This window comes from Chaetodon auriga, chromosome 5 (assembly GCF_051107435.1).
Source record: "Chaetodon auriga isolate fChaAug3 chromosome 5, fChaAug3.hap1, whole genome shotgun sequence".
Classification (NCBI taxonomy): Eukaryota; Metazoa; Chordata; class Actinopteri; order Chaetodontiformes; family Chaetodontidae; genus Chaetodon; species Chaetodon auriga.
The window spans coordinates 10285953-10298887 of NC_135078.1; the positions used below are offsets into that span (position 1 = coordinate 10285953).

The following is a 12935-nucleotide window of genomic DNA, read 5'->3' on the forward strand; positions in this document are numbered from 1 at the left end:
CAAAACACATGAACGAACACACACACACACACACACACACACTGCCTGAGTACTGCTGGAGGACATCCAGGAGAGAGTGCTGGGAAAGGAGATGTGATGCGAAGACCAGTAGTCATAAATTAGCCTTGAACAGGCCTTCATCATACCATGCCAGAGATACCAGATTTATTTTGGGGTTTTCTTTGTCAGAGCGTTGATTTATTGATTTCTGTCAGGATGTAAAGAGAACTTCAACAAATGTAACAAAAATGCTTTTGAAATGCACCACTCTCGCTCTTAAAGCCTTTTTGTGTAAGAGTCAGCTAATTTTAGATCACCTCTTGAGTGACTTCCTCCGTATTTCCACTTTGAACACCAGCCTCCCACCAGGTTTATCATCTGTTATTATGTTCACCTAATTCAGCTTTCTACTCTCAAGAAGTCTGTTAACTGGGGATATAGTGACGGCCTCCTGCTGTAGAATGAGTTCCACTTGATTTAAAAAAAAAATTCATTTTTACTTCTTCCTCTTGTGGTATGTTTTTGAAGATTTGGCACTTGGGCGTAAGGAAACTGTGCTCTTTATAGCTTGAAGCGTTCTTTTCAGGCACTGCTGAATGGGTTTGAAGGCATGAATGAGCTCGTCATCCGTTCCTCCCTTTATATCTACAAACTCTGCTCAGCTGAAATGTCGCTTGGTTACACCCTTTGAGATTTGCATCTTAGTCAGCATTTCTTTCCTGTTTACTGCTCTGTATACATTCGTCATGCAGCAGCGTCATTACACACACAAAATATGCCATTGTGTGTATCTCTGACTCATATGCTCATTGTATTCACAGTGTCTCACTCGCTGACACTGAGAAATGAATGCGGTGTTACACAAACTTACTCAACTCGTCTACACACTTGAAATACACTCCTTCACTGGAAATGATGTACACATACTGTACTATGTTTTCCTTTTCAACCGCCAGTCGAATCTGCTTCATACCTATTTATTTTGCTGCAAACTGCGTGCACAGTTCTGCTCAAACATCTGAAGAGAAACTAAAAAGATGGTGATATTGATTTTGCTGCTACACTGTGTCCGTCTGCAGAAGAAAGTTGCTATTTATTAAACATGCACAACTGCATGCGATGAACAAGGATAAATCGCACCTATTCCGCACTCGTCTGCTCATGCATGACTTATTTACAACACAGCTTATATGGCTTCAAAATATCATAAATGGTGAACAGCATCTCTTTGTAGAGGACAGCTTGTTGTGTGGAAAATGTTGCAACTGAGGAAGATAAAGAAGACAATCTTTACTGATGATAAGGTTGAGGTAGTGCTAAATGAGGTTCGGCTAAGCCAAAATGAAGGCACTCTCAGAAGCGGTTTGTCAAAAAAATGTTGAATCTGCAACAGAATTCTTTTCAATATAACAAACTGTACCCAGATGTGATAGATCATTTTTTTAATCACACAACTGAACGTCTTTAACAGATCCTCTTGATCAATCTGATGCATGGAAATGAGCGTATGCACAGTGTTGTGCTCATGCAGTTGATGAATGAGGCTCCATTCATTTGTTAATCACACTTTCTTTCAAAAAAGGAAATGTGACTAATTCCGTAGATGGTGTGTAGTGATTGTAAAGCCGTTAAGTCACCTGTTACCACCTTTGTTGGCTTTAAATAACCTGTTATCACCTTTCTCCTCCTGTTGATCTTTGTGTGTGTTGTAGCTGGATACAGAGGCAGCTGAAATCCTCAATGAGCTGCAGGTGAAGCTCAGCACCGTCCTGGACAACTTCAGCGCCATATTTGCCAAGAGGTAGCACACACACACACACACACACACACACACACACACAGTATTCCAGTATGTCCCAGAAACAAGCCTCCACCCACCATGTGGAAGTTTTCTTGTCTAAGTTTCTCTCTGTCACCTAACCCTCCAGTTTCCAGACTCGTATTAACGGCTGCATGCGTCAGATGGCTGAGATCCTCTACCAGATCAAAGGCCCACCCAACCACAACACTGCAGAGGCAGATGCTGACTCCATGCTGAGGCCCCTCATGGAGTTCCTGGATGGGAAGTAAGTCAAAGCATGGCTCTGTGGCTCCTGTTGTAAGCTGCCGGCAGACAACTGCAGGAGCGTGGCTCTAACTTTTTTATTGGGATTTATTAGGCTACGATCGATCATGTGATCTCCAAGAGAAAGCATATTGTGAAAATGAATATTTTTTCTTTAATTTGCCTTACATCTGACACACATTTGCCTTTACACACACATCAAACATTCAGAACACATACGTACATGTACACAGATTTTGCATTGTATCCATTTAACTAGTATTAAAAGCTGGCATGAAAAAGCCACAGTCGTCCTATTTCAATGTGTCCAATGCATGTTCAATACTGTCATCATGTTTACTCTTTTGTACAGCACCTAGGTAAGTAATTAAAAAGACGTATAGTATGGAAGGACTGGTGGAAAACTGACCTCTGCAATGACTTCCACTGTGCTGTGAAGACTGTTGGCACTAACGAGCATGAGCTCACATTTTTGTTTGTGTGTGATCCAGTCTCAGTATCTTTGCTGACATCTGCGAAAAGACAGTGCTGAAGAGGATCCTGAAGGATCTGTGGAAGATCGTCCTGAGCAGCCTGGAGAAGACCATCGTCCTGCCTCAGAGCAATGACAGCCTGGTTAGTACGACCCTCAGCATCACACCTACCTGCCTTACCCCAACCGTGAGCCTGAACTACCCCTAATTCTAACTGTAAAAGAGTACTCCACTGCTCCAGTTGGAGTTGGAGAGTTGGGTGCGGTATGATAGTAAAGGCCAGTGTAACCTCACTACAGAGGTCTGATAATCTCATATATGAGAGGCTCTGTTTTTCCAAATGTCCTCTGTTGCAAATTTTCAATCATACGATCTAAAACTGGTCCTCGCAAAGGTCGAAGAACAAGAAGCAGCTGTATGATAAGAAATCCATACTCCTTATTTCTTTTCTTCTATCAGATGTCTTACGCTCAACACAAGTCAGGCCTTACATACTGATGAGAGGAATTAGAGGACAGTGAAGGAGATGGGAAAACACACACACAAACACACAGCTATTAAAGGATGTGCGTGCTCCTCACGAAGCACAAATCACATACACTAAACTTATTATTGCCAACCACTTAATTGAATCTTGTAAATGTTTTTTCATAATGATTTCCTTTAAATGTCTTCTTCAAAGTTCTGAGTTTTTCATGTGGTATTGGAGCAGCAGGCAGGGACTGTTTTCAAAACTCCCCTTTTGATGCATTCAAACCAAACAGCAACAGTTTATGACACATGAAGTGAGTCATACTGTCACATTCACATTCAGCATCCATGTTGGTTTGTTGGTGTTGTGTCTTTCAACAGCAAAGCTCATGAATTTAGTGTCGGCAGCAAACAGGTTTTCCAAAATGCACTAAAGCAGCTTGTGACTGCGCTTCCACATTATGAGAGCATCACTCTGACAAAGTGAGCACAATGTTTACTGGCACAGATGATATATATCAACAAAATCTGCTAGTTTATTATAACAGCACAATGGAATGAATGGGAGGTATTATAGAAAATCTGCAAATACATGTTGTTTATGCTCTACTGGATCGTGGATGTTGCATTATTATCGTCTCTGTCCCTCAGCAATAAGATCAGCAGCTGTGCTCTGCTGCCATCTAGTGGTAGATGCCAACAGGTGCATTTCTAAATTCAAAATGTACTGATCTTTACATGAGTTTGATCTAGTTTGATTTTCTTCTGTGAATATGTGAATCATGTTGAATTGCTGCATCTTGTCTCCTGAACAGAGAACTGTGATGTACATAATGTATATGTACATGTAAGCATGATAATATCACATGAAGTCTAAGTAGAACCCCTCTTTATCCACCCCTTTCTCTCTCCTCCTCTCTGCAGGGCGCCCAGCTCCTCACAGCGGCTAAAGGACTGTCTAATCTCAAGGTAACACGCAGGCCGCAGCAAAAGGGGCAAAGCCTCTTGTATGTTTATGCCATAATATCTTATTAATGGAACAAATTATTTCAAAACAGCTAATAAGACATGCATACACAGACGTATCAGTGATGGACACTAAAGGCCTGTTGTCTGCCTGTCTGACACATCAACGGCATACACACATGAGCATTTGCATAGCTATACACACACAGCACCTTACACATTTAGCAGCACATTATTTTTACTTTTATTTTAATAATTTGTTTTTGTATTACTGTACTTCTATTTTATGGTACTTTTAAGCCCTTATTCTTAGTTTTATTCGTACTACTGCTGCAATGTCAAGGAGCCGGAACCAAAGAATTTTACACTCTCTTGTATTTATATAACTGAGAAGTAAGTGAATTAGCTTTGGAAGCCATGATTTCTTGCAGGTTTTCCTGGCGGCATCGAAGTTTTTCGGCATCTTTAGTAGCTGCAGCTTAAAACTCTTGAACATGAGTCTCAATCGTCACTGGTTATTTTCAGTGTTGCTCTTTTGGGGAAAGTTCGTCTAATGTTAGTCTGTGAACTCTGGTTGCTGCAGGGAGGTGGTGAAGCCAAAACCTTGACGCCCAAACAGTGTATAATTATCGATGCCGGGCTGGAGACGATCAAGGTAGGTGAAGGCCTGCACATTCGTCTGTCTCAGATCCAAGTCAAGCAAGAACTGGTGAATTTTGAAAAGCTGATATGATCCTTTCTAAAACATGCCAGACAATGGTGAAATGTTAAGAAATGTCTCTCTGAACCATTCATGAGCCAACTTCATGTTTACAAATGAATTTCATTGTTATGTGGAAAAGTTTTCTCTGGTTGATTTCTCACCGTCCCTTCTACCTTTTCCTTCAGCAATACTTCCATGCAGGAGGAAACGGGTTGAAGAAGGCGTTTGTCGAGAAAAGTCCTGAACTGGCTTCACTGCGTTACGCCCTCTCCCTCTACTCCCAGAGCACCGATGCTCTCATCAAGACCTTCGTCACCACACAACACTCCCAAGGTGATCATAGACACACACACACACACACACACACACACACACACACACACACACTGCATATACAGTATATGCAGTGTAAAGGTGGTTCAGATTGATTAAAAAGTTTCCTCTCTGCTCTTCCCTGTCCTCTCAGTGCATGATGGGATGGGCATCAGAATCACTGGCAATGAGAAGATTCGACCTGACAGGGGTAAGTCCACCACACCCTGAAATGAAGGCTTTCTCAGGTTGAACTGGGAACCACTGAGCTTCTTCTCTTCCCCAAATATTAGAGGTTGATGAAGTTAACTGAAGGTCTTTCTGAGTACTTTTTTGAGCTTCACTCTATTAACTAACCAGGCACTGTGTCATGTGTAATCCACCATTTAAGGTGAGAAAAACATTAATATTTCCTCATCATCCCTGGTGCAGCAAAGCTCATGCTTCATTCTGTGTGTTGTTGGGGTTTGTAAATGATGCTGTAAATTAGAAAATTATCATTTAATCAAAAACTAACCGTACAAGTAATACTATACAAGATACAGCGCTGTGTCAAATTATCATCATCACATTCTTTATGAAGTAAAATTAATTTTGAAGTTTGCCCAAAGCTGAAGTGTAAGATAAGTGGATCAATGCAGCAGCAGTAAGATGACGATAAGAGTAAAAATAAAAGGAAAACATGGGAGTGAGCTTTAAGATGTTAATCGTATTAATGTGCTCGTTCTGCAGGCTCAGGGATAGAGAAGCCCATCGGAGAGGCTGTTCTACAGATCGACATGATGCTTGGGAAGGACCGCAAAGTCAACGTCAGAGGTGAGACTCCTAAACTCAAAATACTACGTACTGCCACACGCCTAACCTCTTTCTTATTGAAATCTTTAATCTTGAATTCAAAATTATTCTGGTGGTTTTGCATGTTTTAGCTCATCAACTACAAGCTGTCTGTTCTTTATATTACTGCCAACCGTTGTCCAAAGCACAAGTAATTCATTACCACCTCCAGTCATCACATGGGAAGGCAGAAACTTCAAATAACAAACATAAATAAAATAAAATAACATCTGAAGCTTGAGATTCATACGAAACTGGGAGCAACAAAATGAAATCAGGCAATCTCACCTCAGGGTATTTTCAAGATCAAAGATGAACTTTGAAGACATTTAAAAAGAATCCTTGTAGGCAACTCACTCACATTTAGCACCAACAAGGACATTACCAAATATATGAATTAATAACAATGACTTCATGTAGTGTGCAAAATGTCTCAGTATGTTTCAGTGCTTTGGAAGTTAACTTTCATACCTTACTGAAATGAACTGAAGCAGATAGTAATATGCAGCAATGTCACTTTATAGTTTTACACTGTAAAACCATAAAACCTCAAATATTGGCCTTTAAAGAGGGAAGCAATGGAAGAAATATTTCCACTCTATCATTGCTTCACTGCATCATTGGTCCTTAAAACAGACAAACAGTCATGTGAATTAAGCACTTAAAAACAAAATCTAGATCAAGATCTGTCAGAAGAGAATCTTAAAAATCTCTGTCTCATGTGCTCTCCCCCTCTTTCCATCTGTTTTCTCTCCGTCCAGTCATCGCCGCGAACGACATGAAGTGGCAGACATCGGGGATGTTCCGGCCTTTCGTTGAAGTCTCCATGGTTGGTCCCTTCCTGGCTGACAAGAAGCGCAAGTTCACCACAAAATCCAAGAACAACAGCTGGACGGCGAAGTTCAACGAGGCTTTCCAGTTGTGAGTGTGAAATCTAAACTCTTATACCTTTAAATGAGCTCCAGGTGTGTTGGGACGCAGTCTATTAACAGCTAATTTTTCCTCTTCTGCTCTGCAGTGTGCTCGGTAAGGAGTCCCCAGACTGCTACGAGCTCCAGGTGACGGTGAAGGACTACTGTTTTGGCCGGGCGGACCGGGTGGTCGGCATGGCCGTGGTTCAGCTGCGTGACGTCGCCGACCGCAAGAGCTGCGTGTGCTGGTGTCCACTCGGGCCGCGCATTCAAACCGACGAGACAGGCATGACGGTGATGCGTATCCTGTCGCAGCGGCCGGCTGACGAGGTGGCCAAGGAGTTTGTCAAGCTGAAATCTGAAACCCGTCCGGTGGAGGAGGGCAGATGAGCAGCAGAAACACTGACTCAAGGTGTGAGATAGCTGGAAATGATGAAATGAGAAACTGTCATGGATCATGGTCAGAGTTTCGGGTCAGGGCTACTTGTTCACGGCTCTATATGGTGTTTATGAGCGCTGTCATCTTCATCCTGAGTGAACACAGACTATTAAAGCTTCTGACTGATAATATTCAACATGGAGGAGATCCTTCAAAAGACACAGTCGTGTCTTTTTAGTTGATCTGTTGATCTTAGGATTCTAATGACTCATGGTTTAGGTCGTCTGTAGCAAATTAATCTGGATAAAATCAAACGTGTGTCATCTGATGGCCATCAGAGTCGACCTCAAAATGCCAATCAATATTAGACCAAACATCCATTCACTGGAATGAATGGATTAGTGTCACTGTCTGCCTGACAATATGAGCAGATGTGAACAAAGAATTACTGAATGGACCTGAACAGGAAATTTTGACTGCTATTATGAGACTGTTCATAAATAACTATGATATGAGATGAGAGTTGGAGGAAGTATTCCCAGATTCTTGTACTGTTTGAGCATCTGAGGCCTTTTTACTGCTAATAAATATCATGTGACTTCGGCTCCACTGTTGGAGCTGTTGGATACTATCATATCCATTACTGTTTCCCTGAAAAATGGCAGGGGATACCAGTATTAACCATCTGATTAATGTCACAGAAAACAGATTAAAATGATCTAATGCCATACAGTTTCAAAAATTTTAATTTGGGATTTTAGCAGCCAACCATAATTCTCCAACTTGAGAAAAAAAAAAAAAATTAAAAATCTTACAGTCCTTTTTGAAAGGATTATGGGTTACCCGTTTCATTTAACATGGCCATAGAATGAAGCGCAACACATGCCGGCTACATCACAAGCCACATCCTTTGCTTCACATAAGCTGACACTTGTAGCACCAGAGACATCTCACAGAAAAAAAGAAGTCGTCGGGAGACGGTCGCCACAATACGGCAAACCAGAGGGTGAATGTAAAGTGTTTCCAGGTGCTGCTAATGTGTGTTACCCTTTAATGATGAACTCCTGGTTATATTTCTCCCAGACTGAATACATAAAAACTTGAAAAGAAAGATGAGACAGGAATTACATGGCCTTAAAAACAGCTGGCTAGCTAACGTAGCTAACTCACCGTACTCAGCGGGATTAAGAGGGACTTAAACATGAATGTGTTCTACAACATTGACTTGTATAGTAAAAAGATATAGATTTTTTCAGAAGCAAGGAATTGTGGGTAGTAGTTTAAAGGATGACTTCTAGACTGTGGAAGAAAGTGCAGAGAAGCTGCACTGAGAGGAGATGCAGTGTCAGAGGTTTTTAATTAAGCTCTTCTGTTTTTGCCAAGTGTCAAACTGTGACTATGAACACTGTTTACCTGTCCGCCTGCGCTGACTGGAAACAGCCAAAATATGACAACCTGTTTCCTGGGGTTAAATAGTGTGAACACCTTTATGGAGGACCAGACCAGAACCTCTAAGATTTTCTTTTTGCGTCTACTTTTACAGTTTTAAATTGGTTGAGAACAAACATCTTTCAGACGTCACAGCCTCGCCATGCATGCACAGTCACTGTACCAATCATAATGTTTCTAAATACCTGATTGGTGTAGGCGCACTACAAACTTGGACTTAGATGGGAAAGAAAAATGCAGGCAGGTTGTTCAGTTGACTGAAATGTGACTGGGTTTCCACACTCTTGTCTGTTTACTACGTGCCAAGGAACGCAAGTGTTCAGTGAGCCATGTTGAACTAGCTCTCGTCACATATTTTGGGTTGTCTGCAGACAGATGTGGCCATTGTGGATGTCCCACTTTTTACTGCATGTTTGCCAAAACTAGCTGCACTTTGGCTCCATACTCCACAGGACATGTTTGGTACAATTTAGATGAGATAAGTCTGGAAACTAGTGTAGAGTTTTGTCTTTGGTTCTGGTCTATTAAACAGAGCAAACACTTGTCTGCAGTAGGGTTAAAGTGCATTAAGGTGGATCTTTTCCAATGGCCACAGCTGTTGTGACAGCTGAACTCTTGCACTCTGTTTAAAATAACTGTAAGTTTATAAAAAAAATTAAAGCCTACGACCAGAGCATGTATTTATTGTATACAAAGTCAGCTAGAATTGTGATCTTTTACATGTATGTACTGTGAAATATGAAGATTGATCAAATGTATGTAAAGTAGTTATCATTATTCTAATGTGACATATGTTGATTATACTTGTAACAATATTTTGTATATAAAATATTTATGAATGAAAACAGTGGGTCCTGTCTTTTGTGTGTGTGTGTGTGTGTGTGTGTGTGTGTGTGTGTGTGTGTGTGTGTGTGTGTGTGAGAACTTCTAATCTCCCAGAACTACTGTGTGCCCTACAGGCTCACAAGTGACAATGTCACTTGAATTCAGAATGTTTTGGAGGTCTCTGGCTCATCGGCTGTAGACGCTGGCCTGATTTCCATAGACATAATAACGATAATGGAGCTGAAAATAACAAGAAATAACATATTTCAGGGCACCCCTAAAAATAGCATATTTCCACACCTCAAAAATTACAAAATGAAGTAAAAACATAGGTCATATGGAAAAAAAAAAAAAAAAAAAAAAAGGTCAGTGGAGGGAGTGATGCAGTATGTTATCTGCACATCCACATTTATGCAGATTTGTCTGGTTTTTACACTGTTTGGTGGCTTTTATCCTGTCAGTCCTGAGCTGGTCTGGTGTCATGGTGAGGAGAGGTGCAGCAGAGGTTACTGATGACCATCTGACTGCAGGCTTGGTGCCAATGATGAGTGTGTCCCTCACAGTCCACCTGTTCAGAGCAGTTCCACAGTTTCACGCATTGTTTGTTTGTCTTTCCACTTTTATCCTACGTTTTTCAACTAATTCACATGTGATCACACCGGAAAAAAGTTATTCCGGTGATGGCATTAATGCCAGCGAGGCAGACTAATCAATGAGTGATTGTATCAGCTCTGTCATCTAACACAGTTATAAGTCTATAATGAGGGCCTCCCATTTACTCTGGTGACGCTTTCCGAACAATGAATATTAAATAATGGTATCATTATTTAAGCTGTGCCGATATTTCTGGTAACAGTGGAACAGGTAGAGGAATTACTGATGTGTCAGTCGCGAACTTTCTGGACTTTTTTTCTGTTCAAACCGCACGTGATTGGTCAACTACATGACGTATGATGGCTTCTGTGTGCACGCACTGAGCGGAGGGGGAGGGGCGGGGACACAGACAGACACAGCGATATCAACGCTTAGTACGCATTGGGCGTGAGACACACGCATTTCAACCCGTTCAGACACTATACAGACACTTTAGCTTGGTTAACTGTGGTGTCATGCTAACAACGCAGTTGCTTATTGTTAGAAAGCGAAGTTAATGGGCAAGCTAGTGAAATAATGCCTCATAATGTGTCATATTTAACGTCAGCCCATAATATATAGCTCACAGCTACAAGCTAACTTCTCAAAACGGAATGTTAGCTAGCTCATTTGCCACGCGGACAGCGATGGCTTTTTTGTCTTTATTTTTCTGTTGTGGGAGATGTTTAAAAGACACTTAAACAACAATATTGTTAAGTTTCCCTCCCTGAAGACAGGCAGTGAGTGCCTCCTGCTCAGCCACGGTCCAGAGGACATGAGCAGCAGACCTCAATGGGCTGACACACGATTCATTCAAGTCGATGGCTGATACAGGTTTAATCCATGTTACTGTGTTATGCTGTTGCCATGTTACATGCAGAAAAACCAGAACTGACTTTTTAGATTTTGTTACAGGAAGAAGACCAGCTGGTGATTTGGGAGATGTGAAGCTGCAAGGTGCCCCGTCCGGTGTCATCAGCAGCCCAGAAAGCTTCAACCGACCTGAAGATGTGATGGGGAGAGGCAGCGGGTTGGTGTCAGAGGACCCAGTGTATTGACTGACATGGAATCAACACGTCTCCAAAAAACAAGTTTCAAAAACACTGCACATTGCACATTTATGAATGTTGTAATTATTGGATTGTGTTTGAGTGTTGGGCTGTCAGGTGCTGCTTTTACTTTGTGGCCATTGTGAGGGAGGTCTCTATGGAACTGAAGTGGTGCAGTAGTTTGAGGGACCCTTTTCTGCAAATGTAAAAGCAGATTTTAACTAAAGTGCACAGATATTGAGCACAGTTCCTCACAATGGTTAGCCTTGACTTTCCCACAGTAAATATTATTTGTAACTTCCATTCGAGGGCACCACAGGCTTCTTGTTACTAAAAAATATTAGATTGGATTTCCCACACACTACGTCTCTCCGTACAACACGGCAAACCTCACACCAGACCATTTGTAAAGGTACTGATAAGCAATAAGCATCATTCTGATTACTGGTACACATTTAAAACATTCATTCTGTGTACCAGCTGGTAAATGTTTCTTCAATAGAACAATATTTTTCAAAGTCTTAATTGAAAAGCCTTAGCAGTGGTGAAAACCACCAACAAAAAGATTATTAGGCCACATCTGCTGTTGGATTACTAGTCAGACCAAAATGGTTCCTTGTTGTATATTGTAAGCAGACATTTCTATATTTGATTAAAATACTTTATTTCTCAACAATTTGAGAAATGTTTACCATTCAGAGAAATGTAAACTTAAGCATTTCTCAAACATATGACCCTCACTGTTTCCACCTTGTACTCTGGCCCAGTCCATTAAAGGGTCCAGGCTGAGGCGTCTTGCAGCTATTGAGGATGAGTTAGCCCTTTACTGAGTATATTCGAAGTGACAGACATCATCCTCCAGGCTAGTTACACTTCCAGACCAGGTTCTGGGGGAGAACTGGAAGGCCACGGTGCCACTCTCCCACCGCCAGCACCTCACTTTTACTCCAGTTCACTCTGGCTGAGGATAAAACTGAATAATTATCAGTGATTTTTGTTAGTGTTTTTATATCATCTTGGTTCTTAATAAAAACAACATTGTCAGCATAAACCAATAAAACCACTCTTTTTTTAAAAAAAAATCAATCCTTTAACATTTGAATGTAGTTTGAGAAGGAGGGGTTCCAGGGAGAGTGCATAGAGCATCCCCGACAGAGCACAGCCCTGCCAGACACCTCTATGCACTCTAAAAGGAGCACACAAGCTACCGTTCACCTTCAGCACACTCTCAGTGTCCTAGTACAACACCTGGATCTTGGCGATGAGACCAGCGCTGAACCCAAACTTCCCCATGGTTTTCAAGAGGAAGCTGTGTTCAACGCATTCAAAAGCCGTTTCTTGATCTAATGCGATCAATCCAGTGTTCAGTGTTCTTTCTTGGGCAGGAGCGTAATAACCGCTGTCCTGCAAGAGAGTGGAAGCGAACCGCAATTTAAACATTCATTAAATACATCCAACAGATCCTTACCTATAATATCCCAGTAGGCTTTATAAAATTCTACTGTGAGGCCGTCTATTCCCGGGGCCTTGTGGCCCTGCATGGCCTGGGGGGCTGCATACAGTTCCTTTATGCCCAGCAGACGTTCCAGCTGGGAGTTAGTCTCCATAGAGACCTGAGGTAGCTCTGCACAGAACTCCTTTAACAGCTCCTTGTTTTCACAGTCGTCACTTGCAAATAACGATAAATAAAAACCTACTGCTCTTTTGCAGATTTGTCCTGGTTCGCTTAGTTCCCTCCTCCCTCCTCCCTCCCTCTGAGAACTATGCCGTTTTTTCCTCTCCAAAGAAAGAGCCAGAGGGAGCATCCATCTCAGAGATGCTCTGTAACCGGGACCAGACCAACGCACCCTGAACTTTAATGTCAA

General features: G+C 41.7%; 1 protein-coding gene across 4 annotated transcripts in view; it reads left to right on the forward strand.

The window, feature by feature from the left end:
* unc13ba (unc-13 homolog Ba (C. elegans)) overlaps nt 1-9387 on the forward strand; it is a 163168-nt gene extending 153781 nt beyond the window's left edge. For all 4 annotated transcript variants that reach the window (XM_076730114.1, XM_076730110.1, XM_076730112.1 and 1 more), the window contains 10 exons: nt 1713-1801; nt 1929-2066; nt 2557-2680; nt 3934-3978; nt 4559-4630; nt 4864-5011; nt 5145-5201; nt 5723-5806; nt 6586-6745; nt 6843-9387. In XM_076730114.1, the coding sequence (XP_076586229.1) occupies nt 1713-1801; nt 1929-2066; nt 2557-2680; nt 3934-3978; nt 4559-4630; nt 4864-5011; nt 5145-5201; nt 5723-5806; nt 6586-6745; nt 6843-7125 (1200 nt within the window). In that variant the 3' untranslated portion in view covers nt 7126-9387. The remainder of the gene's footprint in view (nt 1-1712; nt 1802-1928; nt 2067-2556; nt 2681-3933; nt 3979-4558; nt 4631-4863; nt 5012-5144; nt 5202-5722; nt 5807-6585; nt 6746-6842) is intronic.
* Nucleotides 9388-12935: the final 3548 nt, after the last annotated feature.